This window comes from Chiloscyllium plagiosum, chromosome 31, assembly GCF_004010195.1.
Source record: "Chiloscyllium plagiosum isolate BGI_BamShark_2017 chromosome 31, ASM401019v2, whole genome shotgun sequence".
NCBI lineage: Eukaryota > Metazoa > Chordata > Chondrichthyes > Orectolobiformes > Hemiscylliidae > Chiloscyllium > Chiloscyllium plagiosum.
In genome coordinates this window covers 30,422,142-30,446,477 of record NC_057740.1, presented here as the reverse complement: position 1 = coordinate 30,446,477, position 24,336 = coordinate 30,422,142, and the positions used below count along the sequence as shown (strand labels likewise).

Sequence of the window (24,336 nt, the reverse complement as noted above, 5' to 3'; positions counted from 1 at the left end):
GCATCTCATAGTGCTTTCCAACCAAACATCTTAATCTGTTGTCACTATTGTAATGTAGGAACTATGGCAGCTAAATTATGCACACCAAAGTGCCCACAAACAGCAATTTAATCATGAACAAATAATCTGTTCTAGGGATGATTGAAGGATACATATTGACCAGGAATAATGTTCCCTTTAAATTTTTCTTGTAGTGCATGATCAAATTGTTGAAATATTTAAGTTTTTAATGTTTTCATGTGGTCTGCATTCACAGTAACTTATAGGGATCAACTTGCATGCGCTTGCACAAGATCTTTCAAATTGCTGTGTGGCTACACAACTGCAGATCTTAGAAGGAATGTTGGTCAGGATGCAAAGCGAGAATAGTCATGGCCTTCAAAACAATGCCAGGGTCAGTCAGATAGGACTTTAACCATAAGACAAGATTTTTAGCAGTGCAGCACTCCCCTGGTGTCTTAATCTAAATTACACAGTCAAATTTCCGGAGCAGGATTTGAACTGACAACTCGCTTACTCAGAAGTGAGAATACTATCATCGAGCCGTGAAGTACACCGAATAATTTACTGAAATACTGAGATAAATAGCCAAGGGCTGTTATATAAATTATCATCAAGGTTGAAATATATAAAAAGGAGAACAAAGCAAATCAAAAAGTAGTGGCTAAGACTGATGGACTAGAGATGTTACGATTTGAATATTGTGTGAAGACAGAAATGCTGAAGAAAGTGTGAAATTCTTCGTTAGAATCCTTGGGAAATGATGAATGAAGGAGGGTGCATCTGCATGCAGTATTTCAATCATGCTGGTTTTAATGTTTTAAACCAACTGAACAGCATATGAATGTCTCAACTGAAATGATAAAATGTGGAAAATGTTTATTTAAAGAATCTTTATAATTGAAGAATAAAAATGAGGTAAGCTCCAAAGAGGGGGAAGTTCAGACTACAATTTAGGATTCTGTGGTCGATGATGGTTATCAACTCCATGAGATCTGCTGGCATGGTCTTCAATGCTACCAAACATTTGCAACTGAATTGCAAACTTAGAACTCCCTAGCCAGCTTTCATTACTCACCAATTCCTCAATTCTGGCCTACCAGTGTTATTGCAATTCACTGCTAGATTCAACACTTTCACCCATGACGCAGAAATAAACTCAACTCCTGAATAGTTAAAAGCCCGGAGAATCATAGCTATCAGATTATGAAATAGTATAGGCATATGAACAGATAGCCATACATTTAATTCACCTGCATAATTCCTCCTTCTCCCCATATACTTAATGGTTTATGTCAGGAAAGTGCATTTCTCATTATCAATCTCAGACCCATGATATGAACAACATTGTTATGTTAGTCTTGTATGTCACAACAATTCTCTGGAGTAAATGAGCTTGGCCTATCAACCAATTTCAATAACATTATTAAGCCCATCAATTGTCATTGCTCCAGACATTCCTGTTTTAAGCTTGGTTATGTCTTTAGAATTATTCTGGTCATGCATCAACGATATTGGAAATGTGGATCAAATATCTGTAAAGTACCAGGTTCTAGAAAGTGCACGGAAAGCAACAGAACTACTATGTGCTGCTACAAGAACAAGGATAAAGACGTGTTATCACAAATGGCTAAATGCTCAATCAGTTATGGTGCTGAGCTATACTAGACCAGGAAGACCTGAAGTTCAATTTCTGGTCATTACTGATGCAGAAGATGTCAATTGAACTAAATTGAAATAAAACTAGAGTCCACATGGTGGAAGAAAACATTAATTTGCCTGGATACCTACTCTTCAGCACAGTGCAATGGCTCCTCCTACGTATGTAGCTTTCTGAGAAGAATATCCAAAAGAATCTAAACAAGATACTCAAAGACCATTGCCCAGCAGGTTCTGTCATGGTGCTGACAGTGTCTATGCCATTGATTGTTCTGGTATTATTGACTAAACTTTCTGCTCTTAAGAAATTCAATATTCTCCCTCTGCTGCTATGGCAACGTTGAACCAGGGACTAAACAAGCATCCCCAGTGTCCAACATATGTCAGAGGATGTCATTTTTGTATTTGAATATGCTCTATCATAAATGGGAGGGCAGATTGCATACTGCTACAGCCTGTCTAAACTCAGGATCGATGGAAAGATGGGTATGTTAGCCAGTAACACATCCTAACCCATTTTCTTCACATTCTTGCCCCAAATCAATCAAAAGGATTTTAGCAAGACGTCAAGATATCCCAGCCCAGGATTTAAATCTTAAATAATGCTTCAGAAATAAAAGATTACTGGTACATTTTCATTTGACAGATTCAAGCTCAGGGCCTTTACTTCATAGGAAAATAAATTCAGCCCCAACCATGGAAAGCCTGTCATCATTCCCTGTGTAAACATACATATAATAAGTGGCCAGATGATAAACCATGAGATTTTCTCACAAGTCCCCAGTATGGATCCATAATACTTTATTACCAACACCGCTCACTTTCTGTGAGAATCTGAAAAATCTCAGTTTTCGAGGGGAGCTAATTACAGGATACTTGCTGACAGAATTATACACAATCAATTTTGGGGAGATGGGAGGAAAGAGGAAGCAGGGAAAGCAATACATGGGGATATAAAGCCACCTTTAGTTTAAACTCTATTTTATTTCAGAAGAAACAGGGCTATAATAAAACTGATTATACAGACTTGAATTTTTTCTGTTGTACAATGAAATTGACTGCTGACTTGGTGGTGTCCAATTCGTATTACTGCCCAAGGTGAGTTTCACCCTACAATCATTGCAGAATGTCTTTCAAGATGAATTTATTCACAATCTCCTGCTAGTGTTAAGGATTATTTGCTTCCATCTTTTTTTTTCATCTCTCTGTGGTCCCAAGGAAAAGCAGTAAGATCTAGGACACTATGGTGGCTCAGTGGTTAGCACCGCTAACTCATAGTGCCAGGGACCCGGAATTTGCACGTTCTCCCTGTGTCTGTGTGGATTTCTTCTGGGTGTTCTGGTTTCCTACCACAATCCAAAGATGTGCAGGTTAGGTGGACTGACCATGCTAAAATTGCCCATAGTGTCAAAGATGTGTAGGTTAGGTGGATTCGCCAGGGAAATGCAGGGTTATGGGGGAGAGGGTGGTGAGTCTGGGTGGGATGCTCTTCAGAGAGTTCATATGGACTTGTTGGGCTGAATGGCCTGTTTCCATATTGTAGGGATTTGATGACCTCTGTGATGCTTTTCCTTTGACTGCATTTGGCTTCATTCTCAGTAATTGCACAGAAAGAATTGAATGATACAGGGTCCAACTACGATGCTCTCAAGATGTAGAAGATCTATCATTCATGTCTAGAAAGTATCGAGCAAAGGTTCGAATTTCTTTCAAAAACTGGTATGATAAACAAGGATGATGCTTCTTTCACACAGCCTGATGGATTAATTTAGTCACATGAATTAATGGAAATGAACTTCACATGAAAATAATGTACAATGTGTTTTCATACCCTCCACTGAATATCAACAATCTATGTATAAAGTTTTAAAAGCAATCTAAAGTTAGCATCATTCAAATATTATGGCCTTGCAATAGAACATCAATCATAATGAGGATTTTGCAAAACTCCCCTGGGAAGCCAAGAGTAGGCATGAGTAGAAACCAAGACTATGCAACCTGCCCCTGGGAGGAAGCCAAGAGTAGGCATGAGTAGAAACCAAGACTATGCAACCTGCCCCTGGGAAGCCAAGAGTGGGCATGAGTAGAAACCAAGACTATGCAACCTGCCCCTGGGAAGCCAAGAGTAGGCATAAGTAGAAACCAAGACTATGCAACCTGCCCCTGGGAAGCCAAGAGTAGGCATGAGTAGAAACCAAGAGTATGCAACCTGCCCCTGGAAAGCAAAACATTATTCTTTTGGAAACCTGTAAGCATTTTTCATTTGTAGCTTTTTTTACAGAGATGGGTGGTGGGATGGGGTATTTTGGGCAGGGTGCGCTTGTATAGTGGAGAAATAGCTACCTACTTGTCTAGTCTAATTGAACTTCCTGCTCTTACGCCTGGCATAAAAGGATAGAAAAGATCAACAGAACTGCCAATAAGATAAATCTCATGTCTGGATAGAGCTAGAATAGAAGAAATTCAATCTGAATGAATTAAACATTCTTTCGGTTTTAGTTTGTTAATGTTCATGCAACTATAGTAATATTTCCTTTTATATGTTGTGTGGTTGAGGACTTGGCCAAGTTTTATTGTATTACGGGCGTGGTTATCCTTTTCATTTCCTTCACTCTGCAAAATTCCCACTTTTTAATGTTTGCTGATTTGTGGTGTGGGTGGTTTTATAGTGGATCATAGTAGGAGTCACTGCAGCAAATTGTCTCTCCTTTATTTTTTAAGAGTGAGACTCTGTTCTCTCCATTTGACTCAACAGTCATTTAATTGTTTTTGATCTTCTCTCAGTTTATGATAACCTTCTTTATTCTGGTTGTGCTCTGCTGGATTTTATTACCAATGTTCTCCGATTGCTCCAAATAGAAATATCTCGATAACAGATGAAAAAGTGCTTGTGTCTTGTTGCTAATCTTTAAATATTAATTGCTTTCTTGCTCCAAGTTGAAAACTTGCTTACTTGAAATAATTGGCTTTATGCATTTGTGAATTGAGCATTTTATTGTTGCATAATTCTTCAGCAGAAAGAAAATGACTTGCATTTACTCATACCAAATGATGTTAAGTATTAGCATGCTTTATTTTAAACTATTATTCCTTATTAACACCTTCACTGGTTTATCGAACAGTAAGATTGTGTTTCCACTTCCTTTCAACATAATATTCACCACTGGAACTCTTATTTTAGCCCCAGTGACAATGTCTTCAACCGTACTTCCAGTTATGTTGTTCATCCATTTTATGTTCTTAGTAGTTATGCCATTGGTGTTCATAGTTCTTCATATATCCATTTGGGAACTCACAGAAATGCTTCAAGAAGCCATCCTTAATGGACAGGCTGTCAATATTACAAAAGAAAGAGGTTAGAGCAGTAATGATATTCTGCCAATAGAGGTCACTAGAACACTTTGTACAGAATGCTTACTGAGGGTGAAATTACTCTGGGTGATGCGTGTACTAATATGGAGCACTTTGATTGGTTGGCATTGATAACATATTAATACATTTTTTAATCAATTTACCAAAGTTCCTGACTGGATTAACATACATTCAGACATAAGCCTAGTATTAATAGTTTATATAAACTTATTAATCACCGATTTAAGGAAATGATGCAAATTATTTTAGGCTTTCCCTCCATTTACTAAGATGGCTATTTAACAGGCATTGGGCTGGAATTTCACTCTCAAGGTGTGGAGGTTGAGTCAAACTCGGCTTGGCACCCTGCCTGGTGCTAGATTTGGAAAGGGGGAGGTGAAACGAGATTTGGGTCAACTTGTACACTAGTCACTTAAAGTAAGCACGTAGGCACAGCTAGTGGGGAAGAAGGCATAGCTAGGGATTTTGAATACAGAAGCAATTGTCTTGCTGCAAGTGTACAGTCCTTAGTGATACCACGTCCAGAGTATTGTGTGCAGTTTATGTCCCCTTCTCTGAGGAAGGCTATTCTAGCTATAGAGTGAGTGCAGCAAAAACATTTTTTCACATTCGTTCACAGAATATGAGTATTGCTGACTGGGCCAGATTTCCAAGAGCGCAGTCAAGAATCAACTACATGTTGCTTTGGGTCTGGAATTATATGTAGGCCAAACCAGTAAGGATGGCAGTTTCCTTCCTTAAAGGACATTAGTGAATCAGTCATGTTTTTCCAACAATCATCAGTGGTTTCATGGTCATTGTTAGACTCTTAATTCCTGATTATTGTTGAATTCAAATTCAACCAACTGTCATGCCAGGATTTGAACCTAGGTCCCCAAAAGTTAGCAATAATAAACCATTCCCCTCCAGACTGTTTCCTGAGATGGCATGACCGACATATGAAGAGAGACTGCATTGATTAGTACTATATTAATTGTAATTTAGAAGAATTGGTGGGAGATCTTTTAGAAACCCATAATATTCTAGACAAGGTAGACAGGATAAATGCAGGAAAGAGATCCCCTATGAAAGGGGAGTCCAGAATCAGGGATCTAAGGGTTAAGGGATCGAAGGGTATGGGGACAAAGCAGGATCAGGGGACTGAGTTGGAAAATCAGTCAGAATCATATTGAATGGTGGAGCAGGCTGAAAGGTCTACTCATGCTCTTAGTTTTTATGTTTCTGGAAAAAGTTACTCAAATGACATAACTCTGACTGGGGTGGGGGTTGGCAGGCTGCAGATGGGAATGCAGTAGTGTCGGGTGACGCAATGTGGATTGGATATGGCCGAGGGCTGCAGCGTGACAGGGTGGGCTGGTTAAAATAACCATCTTGTATGGCACTTTGTCCCAGTTGTTTGGTAAAATTAGATCCTTTAAGCCTCAAAACCCACCCACCCCAATCGGCCCTCATATTCTTCATGTGCCCAAACTCACATCCCCTTATATCTCCTATGCTGACCCAGTACCTGTTTGTGATCCTCACGCGTCCCTATCGACTCTCATCGTCCATATGCCAAAGTGCAAACTCATGACACCACCACTCACCCTCCTGGCCCTTTACTGTCTCATGCCAACTTATGAACACCAATTGAGCTTCAAAGCGCCTTATAATCCCTATACCAACTTACTGCCAACTCATGCCCTTACCCACCACTTTTTACCTATACAGCCTGCATGGCAACTCAACCCTGTATCCGTTATGGGTACACCTCAGGAGCCATATTGAGGATGGACTAAAGTAAAATTCTCAATGTCTACTACAGAGTTCACTATATGATGAAAACAAATGCCATTCCGGGAAACCTCTTCAATAAGATTAAATTCCCTTCAAAACTTAATCTCTCATTAAAGCAAATACATTTGTATTTATAACCCTACATCAAAGACAGTTAATCCTTTAATAAATTCTTTGACTGCCAATCAAACTGCAAATTTACAACCCCCCGCAGACATAATGATCGACTGTGAAAAACAGTCAAGTATCAATAATGCTATAATTATAGCACTTAGGGCTATGTCAATGGACAGCTGTTGACATTGCTAGATTTTTTTTTAATTCACAGACACAGGCAGGCATTTTATTTCATAAAAGGGGGATTATTAAATAACTTGACAGCTTGACAGTTCTACACACTGTAGCTGCCTTTCATGAGCTTTTACATCTCCTCCATGAGATCATGGAAAACACCCTGTGGGTTGAGAACATTCCTTTTTTGTGCATTGAGCTTAAAAGCACAGCTGGTCCATAATGCACATATGAGCTTCATCACTCACCCCCTTTTCCCAGCAAGCAAAATGGGATTTGCAAGAAATGTGGACTGGACTTCGAGATATAGGTCCCATCCACCACTTTTAAATGTCTGCAGAGTCTTCATGATTCTGCAAATCTGGCCGTTCCTGTTTAGAACAAAGCAGGAGACGCTAATATCTTAAAGGACTTTAAGTTTCAATGTTGTTCTTCCAGTCTGACTCAATCCAAACAGTGTCCCAGACTCTCCAATGTGCAGATTTCATATTCAATGATATGCAATGTGTTTGTCATCCTCCAGGTATTGTTAGGCACATTTATATCAACTATCATGGTCTGCAGATCTTGATCCATAAATCTTGCCATGCACTCCATACATGGAATAGGCCAGTTTGCCGTTCAGATGATTACGTGGTGTGTTTTGAGCTCCTTTGTGATTGTCCCTTTGCTTACATGTCTTTTTTTACCACGTCCTTATCTATGCTACATATAGCAAAGCTAGGTATCCTGCCAATGCATTAGAGAAAGGACAACGTTTAAATTCCTATGCACTGGATAATTTCATCTCCATCATAAATTGGATCTGGCAAGCATGCTATCATTATTCATTCAACAAGATTTCTTAAGCTTGACAATTGGATGCAATGCTAAAGGTGCAAAAAGTGGCTGTGGGACTCCAAGTAAACTCCTTAATGTTTATATTGTAGATCCAATAGTGAATTCTGGTGAAACATTCATGTGACGGACAAGTAATACATCATCTTGTCATTAAGCTTTTGTTTTCTAAATATAGATGCTCAAAGAATGTCATCAGTTGTATATTAACAGTCTTGAGTATGAGGGACAAGCAAGTATATCATCAAGAGTTAATAGTCTACACATTTTTGCCAGTAACTTGTGAGATTTCTTGTGAAGTTCAAAGAATATACAAAGAGGAGGATTATTGAAGTTTCTTCTCAGCACCTCCATTCATTAAATGTAAAGTATAAAATGTGGGTGAGTATTACAGCAATTAGATAGGGCCTTGGTGAGACCACACCTGTAATACTGTGTACAGTTTACCATTGTACCTGAGCAATTACTTCTTTGCCTAGACTGATTCCTGGGATGAGGGAATGTCTGATAATGAGAAACTGTGTAGACCATACCTGTACTCCCTAGAATTTGTAAGACTATTACGGGATCTCATTGAAATATATGAAAATTCTTAAAGGCTTTGATGGTAAGGTTGATGATGAGAAGATGTTTCCCCTGGCTGGAGAGACTAAAACTAAAATATATTTTCAGAATAAGAGGTTGGCTAGGCATTTACAGCTTTGATTAAGATAAGTTATTTCCTTCAAAATATGGTAGACCTTTGGTATTACTGACTCTAGAATGCTGTAAGTGCTCAGTGAGTATTTCAAAGACAGATTGATACATTTTTGAGTACTAGTGAGATTAAGGAATTATTGATTGCATATTAATTGTTTTTAAGTGTATGCAGGTGATAGGGCATTCACTGGAGATTCACATCTCCTATAAGTAGGAACAGACTCCAACTGTGGTAATTGAGTTTAGAGACGGATGTTTATAATCTATAACTTTGTAAATAGAAGCTTATAAAAGAATGTAAAGTCTGGCTTCAGTTCTATCCATTGTCTCCTGGCTTTCTGGAACATACCAATTATGGGGATAGCCCAAGATGGTGAAGTTGAAGTGAAAGATCGGCCATGATGCTACTGAATAATGGAGCAAGCTTTTTAAGGATTGAATGGCCAATTATGTTCGCATTTATTTATTTTAGTGTCTACAATTTGGCAAAGTAGAGAATGATTCTCAATCCATTAGAGCAAAACAGTGATTCTGATTAGGAATGCAATTTTCATGTGTAGAGATGTGCATTGAACCAGAAATGTTGAGGTAGATTTTCCCCAGAGGTTCTCCAATGTCCTGCAATATTTATGAAAATCCAGAGAAATAGAATAAATAGCTAGTTGCAGCATTTCTTTGGGATGTCTGACAATTTTTCATCAATATAACCTTAAGGTTGTGAAGAATCATCCCTATTTGTCCAAACTTCCTTGGAACATCCTGCTGGTACAGAACAGATCAGGTGTCAAAATCCAAGCTTATTACAAAGTGGTGACCAGTGTTACCAGCAAGAATATTTTTTCATTCCTGAGAATTCTTAGACCCTGACATTGGATTCAGGCTCTGCACTGATGGTCTAACTGTTATGCAATTACAGCATAAAGCTAATTTGAAAATCGTGGTTCCTAAATTTTCTTCATTGAGGTTATAATAGCTACAAGCAGTCACTGGGTTCTTAAAAGTGACTTTTAGGTTCAAAGCGCTTTCTGCATCATGATCAATGTTTCATCTATTTGCTCACAAATTCTAATGAATGGTATCAATTTCTGGATGGGTGATCAAACTTTAAAACAATTAACCAGAGATTTTGTTGAAAAAAATTGACTTGGCTGTAAATAAATGGTAAAGTCTGTTTCCTATTTTCTTTCTAAGCATGCTTTTTGCAAAATTATCTAAAGTTCACTTCCGATTAGAATTACAATTAGATGATCTGTCATGTAAATATTCTTTGGGATTTTCAATCTTTTGGATGCTCACACTATGTGTTAGGTGAAGTCGTGTGTGTCAATGGGTAGCACACTGTCTGAGTCAAAAGCCTTAGATTCAAATCTCACCATAGGATTTAATGGCCAAGGGTGAAAATGAAGCCAAACAGTTTGAGTATCATGTACTGGAAATAAAGTTGGAACCTCTACAATCACTATCCATAGCTTTAGATGACAATGCCCACATAAAACAGCATCTGTTATAGCTACTGCTAAATAGACAGTAACATACCACTGTATAGCAAAGCACTATAACAATCAAATGTAATAGATATGCTATGCTATGATTAGGAAGCAACGTTTGGAAAATACTGAGTAATGTTATGAGCTTATAATAAATCCTTCATTATTTTAACAAACAAAACCAGATCAATGCTTTATGTAAAATAATGAAGTATGGAATTTCAGATAAACATATTAACATTTATTGCTTCTTAGTATAATTTTGGGGCTAGTATATAATAAACAGAATTAAGTCAAACTGTGGAAACCTACCGTAGAATAAACTGATTTGCTTGGCCGCCAATCCTTATGAAGCTGCTTTGGTTTGGCAAGTTCACGGATTCTGGAACTGGGCCTGGCTCTCATTGCTTGACCTTTCACAGGCCAGATGGGTGATACTCTGTATCATAAAAGATTCATGTTAGCATTGGATAACTCTATCAATATTTGAATAAATTGCATTATCTCATATACTTTGGAGCACAGAACGTCAATCGTCAAGAAAATTTTTGATAGCTAAAATTAATGTGTAGATATGTTCACATTCATATCTATACCTATGACATCGAGCACATAGAAGGACAAGGGCAGCAGATGCAAAGGAACAACACCGCCTTCCAGTTCGCATCCAAACAAGACACCATCCTGACTTAGAGCAATATCATTATTTTTTTCACTGTCATTGAGTCAAAATTCTCGAACTCCCTTCCCAATATCACTGTTGATGTACCCACACCACATGGACTATGGCACTTCAAAGAAGTTACTCACCACTATCTTCTCAAGGGCATTTAGAGTTGGGCTATAAGTGCAGCCAGCAGCGATGCCCTGATCCCCTGAACAAGTAAAACAAAACTGATACATTCACATACAAATTATAGATATTTGTTGCCAGTTTATGTCTTGCATATGGTATCAAGGTTCATTGAAAAATTTATGACCGTTTACCTGTTGCGAGACATAGCCCTCTTTCTCAACCAAACTTCATAGGGGTCTATTATAATTGGATAAGTTTCTGATTTTTATTCAGTCGTTTTGTAAGGATTGATCGTACACTTGAGTTGCTGTGTGCGTAGAATGTTCAGTAGGAGAATTTTATTTTTAAATTTTCATTCATGTGCATCGTATTTAAGACAGATGCTTGGCTCGTTGTCTGCTGATGCTTCACCCTGAGCTGTTTTTATCACTACGCTTTTGACACTGGAGATTTGCCATTAGTGCTCTCTTAACGGGAGGGTAAGGAGGCTTGTCCCAAGTCTATCTCAGCCAGAATGGAAATTGAACCAGCACAATTGATATTCTGAACCACACACTAACCATCTATTCAAACCAGCATCTCCCTCTTTATAAATATAATGTGTGCAAAAAAATTATTGATGATGTTAACAAATGGCTCATGGAATGGTCATAACTTATAAGTATATTGGATTAATTTGTTTTCAGGATATTTTGAATATAATTTAAGACCTTGAATTTGCTTGAGCTGCTAGCATGGAGTCATCACTGCAGGAAAGCATGGCAGATAAGAACAACTTCCATGTGCTCCAGAACAAGGATTTCCATGACAATCAGGACAACTTGACCACAAAGGATGTTCCAAAACTAAAAAAATGCAAATATTTTTCTCATACCTAGGAAAGCTTGCTGTATTACACTACACTTTGCAGATTTTGACATAACGCAAGAGAAAGCATTTTAAATTATAGCTAATCATTAGTCAATTCCAATCAACTCCTTCTCCATTCTATGATTTCAGGACTGAGAGTTTGGGGCAATTCTAACACTCAGGCCCCAATAAATGCTTATATAAGTTGTCCTCTCCAAGGTGTGGTTGCCCTGAGCCTGCATCACCTACTACGATCAAAAGGACGGGTGAGTTAAGAGTCATTGAGGTCTACAGCTCAGAAAAAGACCTTCAGCCCATCCAGTCTGCATCAGTCAAAAACAACCACCTAACTATTCTAATTTCATTTTCCAGCAGTTGGCCCATAGATTTGTACGCTACGGCATCGCAAGTGTACATTGACATTTGAATTTTTATTATTTCTGCCTCTATTACCTTTATAGGCAATGAATTTTGGATTCCCAATACCCACTGGGTGAAAAAAGTTTCCCTCATATTCTCTCAATGTCCTTTCCCTTACCTTGAATCTATGCCTCCTGGTTCCTCCACAAAGGGGTAAAGTTTCTTTGTATCTACTCTATATATGCCCAACAAAAATGTATACATCTCAATCATGTATTCCCTTGGTCTTCTCTGTTCCAAGGAAAACAACACCAGTCTATCCAATTTCTTTTCACAACTAAACTCTCCTGCCAAGGCAAAATCCTGGTAAATCTCTTCTGCATCCTCTCAAAGACATTCACATCCCTCCTTTAACATAGATTCTGGAACTGCACACAATACTCTAACCAACTTTTGACATTGTTCCAGTGTATTTACCTGTCCTGCTATCTTGAGGGACCAGAGAACATGCATACCTAGATTCTTGATGCTTCATCATGTATTGCCTTGCTTTGCTTGTCCTTTCCAAGTGCATCATTTCACAACTTTCCAGATTTCATTCCAATTGCAACTGATCTGCGCATCTGACTAGCCCGTCTAAATCCTTTTGTAATCTAAGGCTATCCTCCTCACTACTTACCACCTTACAAATTTTTGTATCATCTGTGAACATATTGATCAACCCTCCGACATTTAAGTCCAAATAATTTCTAAACACCAAAAACAACGATCTTAGCATTGATCCCTGTGAGACCAAAGTGGACACAGGCCTCTATTCACAAAAACACCTCTCGACCATCACCCTCTGCTTCCTGCCACTCAGCCAATTCTGGATCCAATTAGTCAAATTTCTTTGGATCCCATGGGCTCTTACCTTGACTGTCAGTCTCCCAAATGGGACCTTATCAAAAACCTGGCTGAAATCCAGGTAAAGGTAAAGTTACTATAGTTTTCCTAGACCACAGGCTGCTCTCTCATTAGTAGATGGTCACCATACCTCAAGCAAGGGAAGTGGTTGAGAAGAAGAATCCTTCACTGTAACCTCAGCTACTGCAGGAGTTAAACCCATAATATTAGCATCAGCTCCACAGAGAAAAACCAGGTGCCCAGCCAGCTGAGCTAACCAGTCCTCACAAAGTCCATGTAGACCAAGTCAAATGCATTGCCTTTACCAACAAATCTGGTTACCTCTAAAAACTTCAATCAAGTTGGTCAGACATGACCTCACTTTTACAAACTGACAGTTCTTAGTTAATTCCTGTCTCTCCAGGTCCAGATTATTTCTGTCCTTCAGAATTGCTTCCAATAATTTCGCACCACTGAGGTTAGCCTGACTGTCCTGTTTTATCCTGTTTCCTGGTTTATCCTTGTCCCTTTGTGAATAACAGTACCACATCAGCTATCTTTCAGTTCTCTGACACATCTCCTGTAGACAGAGAGAAATTGGATATTTTCATCTATTCCCTTCTTTGCCTCACTCAACAGCCTGGAAAAGATTTCATACCACCCTGGAGATTTATCTACTTTTAAGACTACCAGATGACTCAGAACCTCCTCTCTATCTCTGCTAATTTCTTTAACTATATCACAGTCCTTCTTCCTGATTTCTATATCCATATTATCACTCTCATTAGTGAACACTGAAACAAAGAAATCATTTCGAACGCTACCTATGTCCTCTGGCTTCATGCACAAATTACCATTGTAGTTTTAGTTAGCTCTACTCTGTCCTAGTTATGTTTTTACCCTCAATTTACTTGTAAAATAACTAAGGATTTTCCTTTATTTTACCTACCATTATTCTTCTAGGCCCTCTTTTTGTTCTCATAATTTCCTTACGTTTTCCATTCTGTACTCCTCCAAAGCTTTTGCTGTTTTGAATCCACAGTATCTATTTATCCAATCGTGTAAATCCTTTGATATTCTGGGTTCACAGGATTTGTTGGTTCCCATCTTTTCAATTTATTGGAACATCTTATCTGACATTCCACTCTTCCAGCTACTATTTCTATGCCATTGCCTCCGATACCCACCCAACACTGTTTCTGCTACCAGCCTTTATTTCCTGTCTGTCTCATTCTCAGCCCTAACTTATCATCTCCTGATATAGTATCAAAGTTCTTATAATCCCTCTTCCTGGTAACCTGGTCCAAAGCTCCACTCTTTTGGGCAAAACAACATCCCATTTTGTGGTCTTTGACCTGACCCTAGGTCCCGATCCAAAAAATATACCCAGGATGCAAATAGGAACTTTGCATCACAGAGTCACAGCATGGAAACAGATCCTTCGGTCTAACTCGTCCATGCCGACCTGATATCCCAACCCAATCTAGTCCCACCTGCCAGCACCCGGCCCATAACCCTCCAGATCCTTCCTATTCGTATACCCATCCAAATGCCTTTTAAATGTTGCAATTGTACTGGCCTCCACCACTTCTTCTGGCAGCCCATTCCACACATCCACCACCCTCTGCGTGAAAACGTTGCCCCTTAGGTCTCTTTTATGTCTTTCTTCTCTCATCCAAAACCTATGTCCTCTATTTCTGGACTCGCCCACCCCAGAGAAAAGACCTTGTGTATTTACCCTATCCAAGCCCCTTATGATTTTATAAACCTCTGTAAGGTCACCCCTCAGATTCTGACACTCCAGGGAAAACAGCCCTAGCCTATTAAATCTCTCATAATAGCTCAAATCCTCCAACCCCAGCAACATCCTTGTAAATGATTTCTGAACCCTTTCAAGTTTCAAAACATCCGTCCAATAGGAAGGAGACCAGAATTGCAAGCAATATTCCAACAGTGGCCTCACCAATGTCCTGTATAGCCACAACATGACCTCCCAATTCCTGTACTCAATACTCTGAACAACAAAAGAAAGTATACCAAATGCCTCCTTCACAATCCTATCTACCTGCAACTCTACATTCAAAGAGCTATGAACCTGTACTCCAAGGTCTCTTTGTTCAGCAACACTCCCAAGGACCTTACCATTAAGTGTATACCATTAAGATTTGCTTTCCCAAAATGCAGCACCTCGCATTTATCTAAATTAAACTCCATCTGCCACTTCTCAGCCCATTGCCTCATGTGATCAAGATCTCGTTGTAATCAGAGGTAACCCTCTTCGCTGTCCACTACACCTCCAATTTTGGTGTCATCTGCACGGTGGCACAGTGGTTACCACTGCTGCCTCACAGCGCCAGAGACCTGGGTTCAATTCCCGCTCAGGCGACTGACTGTGTGGAGTTTGCACGTTCTCCCCGTGTCTGCGTGGGTTTCCTCCGGGTGCTCCGGTTTCCTTCCACAGTCCAAAGATGTGCAGCTCAGGTGAATTGGCCATGCTAAATTGCCCGTAGTGTTAGGTAAGGGGTAAATGTAGGGGTATGGGTGGGTTGCGCTTCGACGGGTCGGTGTGGACTTGTTGGGCCGAAGGGCCTGTTTCCACACTGTAATGTAATCTAATCTAATCTAATCGAACTATATCTCTTGAGCTCACATCCAAATCATTTGTATAAGTGATGAAAAGTAGTGGATCCAGCACCGATCCTTGTGGCACTCCACTGGTTACTGGCCTCCAAACTGAAAAACAACCATCCACCACCACCCTGTCTTGTACCTTTGAGCTATTTCTGTATCCAAATGGCTAGTTCTCACTGTATTCAATGAGATCTAACCTTGCTAACCAGTCTCCCATGGGGAACCTTGTCAAACGCCTTACTGAAGTCCAAATAGATCACGTCTACTGCTCTGCCCTCATCAATCCTCTTTGTTACTTCTTCAAAAAACTCAATCAAGTTTTTTTTCCCACGCACAAAGCCATGTTGACTATCCCTAATCAGTCCTTGCCTTTCCAAATACATGTACATCCTATCCCTCAGGATTCCCTCCAACAACTTGCCCACCTCTGATGCCAAGCTCACAGGTCTATAGTTCACTGGCTTCTCCTTATCACCCTTCTTAAACAGTGGCATCACGTTAGCCAACCTCCAGTCTTCCGGCACCTCACCTGTGACTATCGATGATACAAATATCTCAGCAAGAGGCCCAACTATCACTTCTCTAGCTTCCCACAGAGTTCTAGGGTACACCTGATCAGGTACTGGGGATTTATCCACTTTTATGCATTTCAAGACATCTAGCACTTCCTCCTCGGTAATATGGACATTTTTTAAAGATGCCACATCTATTTCCCCACATTCTATAGCTTGCATGTTCTTCTTCCGTTGGCACTATTAAGATAATGCTATGTGTTTGTGGTAATGGATAGGAGTGCTGCTAAAGAATTTTATTTTGCATTTACCTGTTTGTCAGGTATCCTTCAGGCAGTTTCTTGGGCTCACTGAGATAAATGAATCTTGGTACTTCAGCTATGAACACAAAATTGTTCAAATAAGAAAATACAGCAGATGTTCACTTTGCCCTACTAATATCACCTTATTTTAAAATAGGTTGAAATTGATTTCAGGTAGCATTTTTTTCATAGTCAGAGTTAAACAGGACACAAACAGACCTTCGGGCCAACTTATCCATGCTGATCAGATATCGTCAACTGATCTAGTACCATTACCCAGCATTTGGTCCATCTCCCTCCAAAATCTTCCCTTTCCATGGAAAACAAAATTGAATAGAGGTAAAACCTGTTCTCAATTCCTTATAGCCCATTTAAGCTATTGCCCAAAATCAATTTCAACATCCCATTTTTTTTTCTCACTGCTTATTTCACATGTTTCTTAGAGTTCTGTGCAGGGACCTTTGTTGAAAAATGCTATGATGATCTCAGATGGGAGATCAGGATCAGCTGTAATAGTCTGTACAGTCTGCCAAACTTCATTGACCTGGATTTTGTGATGGTAATGACAGTGAAACAGTCAGCATTTGTCATCATCACTTCATTGAAACTAATAGCAACATGCAGTCATTAATTTCCAGACAGAGTGTTATTGAGGCACCCCTAGAATGCAAACAATATGAATTGATGAGAATTTTTAACTCTTACACTTGTTGAATGAGATATAACTGAATTTCTAACAGTGCATTAACTTCAAAGTTACTGTTCAACAGCCTCATTGACCTTAAAAAGCGGATTTTATATTTGTGACATATCAAGCATATCCATTACAACACAAAACATTCCTATTTTTGAATAATAATTCATTAAAGCTTATGGTATTTTTACTTCTATCTTAATCCAAGCATTGTCATTTATTTCAATATATAAGATATTTAAATTAATAATGAAGGAATTTTGTGTTTCAATGTTCTGGTTCGCTTTCTGAATATGTCAATTACGACCAAGTTAGAAGAGGTGGATTGATTCATTTCCTTGTCCTATCCCTTGCTGGTCACAATAAAGTTTGAAACAAAAAATATATATCAGACTTTGTTTATAGCCCAGTATCAGAAAGTCAGCTTTAATTAATAACTAACGAACTAGTTTGTTGGAAAGTTTTGTGTCAGCTCTCTGCAAAAGAAACTCAGCTAGTCCCACTGGACCATTTTAAAAAAACTCTATTATATCTTCTCTGATAGCATGCTTATTCCTGCAATTAAAATAGCTCCAATCTCACACCTCATTGTTCATAACTGTAGTTTATTATTATTGGCATCATTGGCCAAATTAATGCTTTATGTTTTCTTATATCACTTTTAAACTGGAATACTTAAAGCAAACAATATTTCAAATGCGGTTTAATTATTGGGCTTTGCACAGAAATATTATTAAAAAGCTACCCTCGCTCCCCCTGCATATAAATCCTGATGTGTTGCTGAAAAGGAATATTTTGGTTTGAGGGTTCAAGTAAAAGAACCTGTTAGTAAGTGGTGATTATACAGTGAGAGGGGGCATGTTGTCATTGCACATTGTAGTCTCCCTACAGTTGGGAACTGCCACCATTTTCTTCTTATCAAATGATTGATTTCTGCTTTAAGTTGAAGCAGCATTCTCTGAGGTTAAAGACTAAACAATCAAAAGCATTTGAGCATCATTTCCAAAGCATTAATGCTTGCTAAAATAATGGAACCTAATGGGAAGAAAGTACAATTAATAGCTTAAAAATAGAGAAGTGGAATAGTACCTACTGTACATGATAAATATACGTAATCAGGGAAATGCTATGTCCAATAACAATTTAATTTTACATTTAATTTTATACAATTAATCACCTCAACATGTATTTGCTTCTCTTCTGCTTAGGCACAGTAACATAAGGATGAATTCATCAAATTAGCTCTTAGTGGAGATTGCTGCAAGATGGGAGGGGCCTTTATATACTCCCCTCAAAATTGTTGAAAATTTACCTCTCTGTCTCTATGAGCTTCTTTTAATTATAATCTCACGAGTCATATATTTAATTATACAGTTCAAACATGAGCCTAAGTCTAACATTCATTGTGCCATCCAGCTTTCTTGTGTGCTTTGTACCACCCCTTCAACCCTCACACCTCTCATTACTATCCTCCACCAACTTTATTTTGCTAACATACCGTAAGTGATGGATTCTTTATGTTTTCTTGATCTTTTGCCTCTAGGATATTGATGTTAAAACAGAATAGCGATTTTAGTGAAGAATAACAATGCAAGAAAAAATTATTAAACAGTAATATTCTTTGTCCAATACAGACTATAAATATTGGTAATTTCACAACATTTACCTTTCAAAGTCTATTAACAGTTTCTTTGTAGCGATGCTGGGAACTGATGGCAAGTGAGACAGGGAGAAAGGAAATCTTCCAGGAACCTAAGACTTGTCCCAATTTCTTTTCTATTATTTGCATTTGGTGGGCGAGGAAGGCAGGAACATCCTTGTTGTATGAGTGAACTAATGGTAGACCTCAGATACATTAATTGTCCTCAGTCAGTGTGCTGTGTTGATATAGGAGAAAGTGAGGACTGCAGATGTTGGAGGCCAGAGTTGAAAAATGTGGTGCTGGAAAAACACAGCAGGCCAGGCAGCATCCGAGGAGCAGGAGGATATCTGTACCCTAATTGCACTAAGTTAGACTGTATGAATACAATAGGAACTTTTATTTAATTTTCAGCCTTTTAAATTTGTCAAATATGGCAGGGAATGAGGAAACATTGGGGTAATGAGACCAAGTACCATTGGCCCATGCAGAATTTGCTATATCTTTAAAAAATATTGACAGCTATTGAGAGGATAAGATTCTAAAAACTTGCTCCTACTCCTGCCACTCAACATGGCAGGTAAGAGAACACTCTGGAAAGTAGCAGTAAATATCTTGAAGTCCTCCTATGAGGGCACAGGTCTCATTGCATCCTTACTTCCCTCCAGTTGGCTCCAAACCCCTGATCTGCTACACAGCCTGGTCTCACCAGTCCTAGTCTCAGGCTTGGTCCAATCTTTAATGTTCTCTACTCTTTTAGTGCCTTTTGCTGGCAATATTGTGGTGAAACATTGCTGAACTCATCGTAGCATCATCAGGATATTCCAGCTTTGTACTAGTATGCTTCGTCTTGATGGCCCAAATCTCACTGGGAGCCGTCTGTACAGACCTAGTGTTTTAGGGCTGAGCTGAGCTGAAGGGTGGGTAGGTCATTTGCTATGCTGGAATTAGACTGTGAAGGAGTGGGGAATGGAGTCTAATGGCATATAATTATTTTAATGCAGATTCATTCATTCATTCAATTCATTCATTCATCCATTCATACTTGAACAGAAGACTAGTATTACAAAATATATTATTTTATGCTTCAATACACTTCACTGGATCATGATTTCAAATTTAATGATTTTTACCGAATGGGAAATAAATAGACCTACTGTGCCAAACCTATTTTGTGCAGCTTCATAAAAGATTATATTATTTGAATGTTAGTTTGCCTATAGACTCTCAGCAGTGTCTTTATTATATCAAGCTTATTGGTTGTCTAGTGTGTCTCTTCCTATGCCATTTAACCTTCCAGGAGACTCTGTTTTTTCCTGTTCCTATCCTTCCATGCTCCATTTGGCTCCTTGTAAAGATGTGCATGCTAAGCAGATGGCCAGCCAACTGAAGAGCATTTGTTTCACAATTTGGGTTATAAGTTAATATGATCCAATAAGATCATAAGACTATTAGACATAGGAGCAGAAATTAGGCCATTCAGCCCATTGAAGCTGCTCTGCCATTCAATCCTGGTTGACATGTTTCTCAACCTCATTCTCCTGCTTCCTCCTGTAACCTTTGATCTCCTTGATACTCAAGAACCTACCTATCTCAGTCTTAAATATGCTCAATGATCTGACCTCCACAGCCTTCTGAGACAATGAATTCCATAGATTCAACACTCTCTGGCTAAAGAAGTTTCTCCTTATCTCCGTTCTCGAAGGTCTTCCCATTACTCTAAGGCTTTGCCCTCAGATCCTTGTCTCTCCTACCAGTGGAAACATGTTTCCATCATTTACTTGGTCCGGGCCATTTAGTATTCTGTATGTTTCAATTAGATCCCCCCTTCATCCTTCTAAACTCCATCGAATATAACCCCAGAGTGGTCCAAAGTTCCTCATACGTTAAGCTTTTCATTCCTGGGACCATTCTAGTGAACCTCCTCTGAATACGCTTCAGGGCCAATACATCCTTCTAGAGATATACAGCCCAAAACTGCACTCAATACTCCAAATGTAGTCTGGCCAGGTTCACTTGAAATGAATCTACAACCTTTCTGACCTGTATCTGGAGACTATTTTTTTTTAAATCTTACCTTTTAGCAGCCTTTGACTTGCCCTAGGAAGCAACCATGAATTTAGTTAATAATTCAAACAAAACAAATATTATTCCTTAATTATTTGAGTGTACTGATAGCTATGTTCTTCTTCAATGTGACTGATGTAACTTTTTCAGAGCCAGCAGATACCATGTGGAGAGGACATCTAGCAATAAGGAGACACAGAGCAGAGAGCTAACAATCATCCTGTTTGCATAGAAATTTTAAATACATGCCAAAAGAACTGGATGTGCAAGCTTATCATGCCCAACCATACCACAGAATAATGAGAAAATACAGCCCAGTTATATACATTCTAAACCATCAAATCATATAAACAACCTCACTTAATCTTCAAAATTCATTTTCAGTAAAATCATCTTCACAAAAGATAATTTGCAAAACACATTATCAGTGTTAGCAAATACATTACTGTGTTCCAAATCACAGCGAAGAATATGTAATATCAGTTTGACAAAATAACTATGCATTGGAATCATCACATTTACATGTATCAGGATGGGTAGATCAGAAAAGATGCTCAGTTAATTATTGCTAACTAGATTAGATTACTTACAGTGTGGAAACAGGCCCTTTGGCCCAACAGGTCCACACTGAACCTCCGCAGAGCAACCCATCCAGACCCATTCCCCTACATTTACCCCTTCACCTAACACTACGGGCAATTTAGCATGGCCAATTCACCTAACCTGCACATTTTTGGACTGTGGGAGGAAACCAGAGTACCTGGAAGAAACCCACGCAGACAATGTGCAAACTCCACACAGACAGTTGCCTGAGGCGGGAATTGAACCCAGGTCTCTGGCCCTGCGAGGCAACTGTGCTCATCACTGTGCCACCCATAGAATCATGAAGTCGCAGTTCCAACCTTACGATCAATGCTTGATTGCAACATGAAGTTTAATTGTGGGTTTATAGCTTTTAGATTAGATTCCCTACAGTGTGGAAATAGGCCCTTCGGCCGAACCAGTCCACACTGACCCTCTGAAGCGCAACCCACCCAGACCCATTTCCCTCTGACTAATACAGCTAACACTACAGGCCAATTCACCTGACCTGCACATCTTTGGACTGTGGGAGGAAACCGGAGCACCCAGAGGAAACCCACGCAGACACAGGGAGAATGTGCAAACTCCACATAGATAGACACCCGAGGCTGGAATTGAACCTGGGACCCTGGTGCTGTGAGGCAGCAGTACTAACCACTGAGCCACTGTGCCGCCCTAGCAAAAATCAATTCCCTAAATTCATTTCCTGTCTTGTGTCATGACAGGCAGAGAGCAGGAGATGAAGATTGGTATGTGCAGTCACACTGTACGTGGTTTCAAAAAGACATTCTCTGGTTGACATTCCTTGTGAAATTGTAAACATTTCTTTTCTGTACTCTTCAGGGGTTTTGACTACAGAGAGAGACAGTTCCTGAGCCGATAAAAATCTGATTGCTTCTCCATACTTTATTCTCAACTCCAAGGTCTTCAGCTACCTGGGAACTAATCTCATGGTTGTTGGCAGGCAACAAGTCTTTGTCCTCAATGACTGGTCATTAATCCACAGAACAATCAACTGCTTGTTGCCAACCAAAACTCCATCTGTGGAAAAAGCCCCTGGATCTGGTTCATTTGCAAACAATGCTGTAACACATCACTATATAAACACTGCTTACAATTTATATCAAATTACTTGCTTTCAAACCATGCAGCAATCTTTAGATTTTCAAACAGTCCTTTCTCATTTCAGTCTGTAATTTTAAAAAGCACCAAAGTAAAAAGACATGATTTTTACACGTAGTTTATTTGGTACCAGAGATGTTGAGCTTCAGTTAACTGGAAAAATTTAACAAGTTGAAGTTGTTCACTTTGAAGCAGATAAACTTGAAATGAAGTTTGATAAAGGTGTTTAAAATTATGGGGGGCTTTGATAAAGGACATAAAGAGAAAACCCACCATGCAAGCTGGTAGAATTAAAATGCAATTCAATTCTGGAATATAAAGATGGATTGTTGATTGTTGTAAAAATCTGTCTGGCTAACCCTTGCCTTTAAGGGGAGGAAATCTGTTGCTTTACCAGGTCTGGCTTGCATGTAACTTCAGCAATGTGGTTGCCCCTTAACTGCCCTTTGAAATGGTTCAACAAGTTATTCAGTTTAAAGGCAATTGGGAGAGTGGCACAAAGGCTGGTCAGTGAGCTTCCATCCCATGAAAGATTAAACAAAAGGAAATGAGTTGAATTGCTTCCTCTGAGTTGTTTGATTCCGAATATTATGATCCTTTGAAAGGGAGCATGCTTCATGGATTGGAAGAAAATACATAAATTTAAGATGTGTTACCTGTTACTACACTGAGTGCAGGATTGCTAGATTTATCATAACGTTAAAGGCAGGAGATGTATGGCAGTACCTAATTAGTCTTTCTGATAATATGTTATGACTAACCACCCTATATTTATGCCCTTTAAGTTTTTGTTATTATTGACATAAATTACATGTTTACCCTATTATACTCCATGCTTCCACTGGTCACAAAATTAATTTGTGAGGCCCTAATCTGAGTGTGAATACTTACTAATGCAGAAATATAGGTTTGAAAATTGGGCCATAATATATTAATCTATCACAACTCGCTTAAAAATATCGCAGAACTATTCCCTGTGTCTTTTAGTTAGGTTTCGTTAACTGAACTCCTGGAACAGATTCATTTTTTAAACAAAATTTGTGCACAGAATACTTTTCACAAATCTATCTGTATAATATTTTTTGGTGAGACACAGAGGAATGAATAGCTATTTACATGCTTTAACAAAGGAAATTTGGGAAAATGTTATTTACTTTGTGAAAAATTTCTAGTCATTTAAATAAAAAAATCAGGCATTCAATTTTTGAATAGGGCATAAGACACAAATAGGATTACAATTAAAAACTAAAGGACAACTAAATGAAAATTTAATTTGTAAGCTTTTTTGATCTTTACAACCTGATGCAGGGGATTAAAAAATGAGTATCATTTTCTCAAATTTGGCCGAGGTATTATCTGCTGTAATGGCTAGAGTGTTTATCAATAGGTTTTCTTCTGCATGCTGAGTGGAAAGATTTAAGACAATAAATAAGTTCAGCAATGTTCAATAAGTTCAAAGTTTCCCACTTACATGTTTGGGTTAGTTTGAAGAAAATGATGAGTGTAAACCAATCCTAGCCTTATGATAATTAACGTTAAATTATTTATATTTACCTCAGTGTAAGTTGGATTGCTGTCTTGATTAATTGACTTTGGTTTAGCTAGTTCTTTAGTTCTGTATGAAGCCTTAGCTCGCAATGTAGCAGGTTTCACAGGCCAAATGACTGGTCTACATAATAAGCAAATATGTTACTATTAACTGTTGATTTAACAGTTTACAACAGTTTACAACACAATTTACAAATGTATAAACAGTACAGAATACAGACAAATAAA

General features: G+C 38.7%; 1 protein-coding gene across 1 annotated transcript in view; it reads right to left on the bottom strand.

Moving 5' to 3' along the window:
* LOC122565053 (testicular haploid expressed gene protein-like) overlaps positions 1-24,240 on the bottom strand; it is a gene marked incomplete at its 5' end in the record, with an annotated part of 29,927 nt that extends 5,687 nt beyond the window's left edge. The window contains 5 exons of the mRNA XM_043720683.1: positions 10,434-10,560; positions 16,466-16,532; positions 18,649-18,689; positions 20,867-20,889; positions 24,115-24,240. Coding sequence (XP_043576618.1) covers positions 10,434-10,560; positions 16,466-16,532; positions 18,649-18,689; positions 20,867-20,889; positions 24,115-24,240 — 384 coding nt within the window. The remainder of the gene's footprint in view (positions 1-10,433; positions 10,561-16,465; positions 16,533-18,648; positions 18,690-20,866; positions 20,890-24,114) is intronic.
* Between the last annotated feature and the right edge of the window lie 96 nt (positions 24,241-24,336).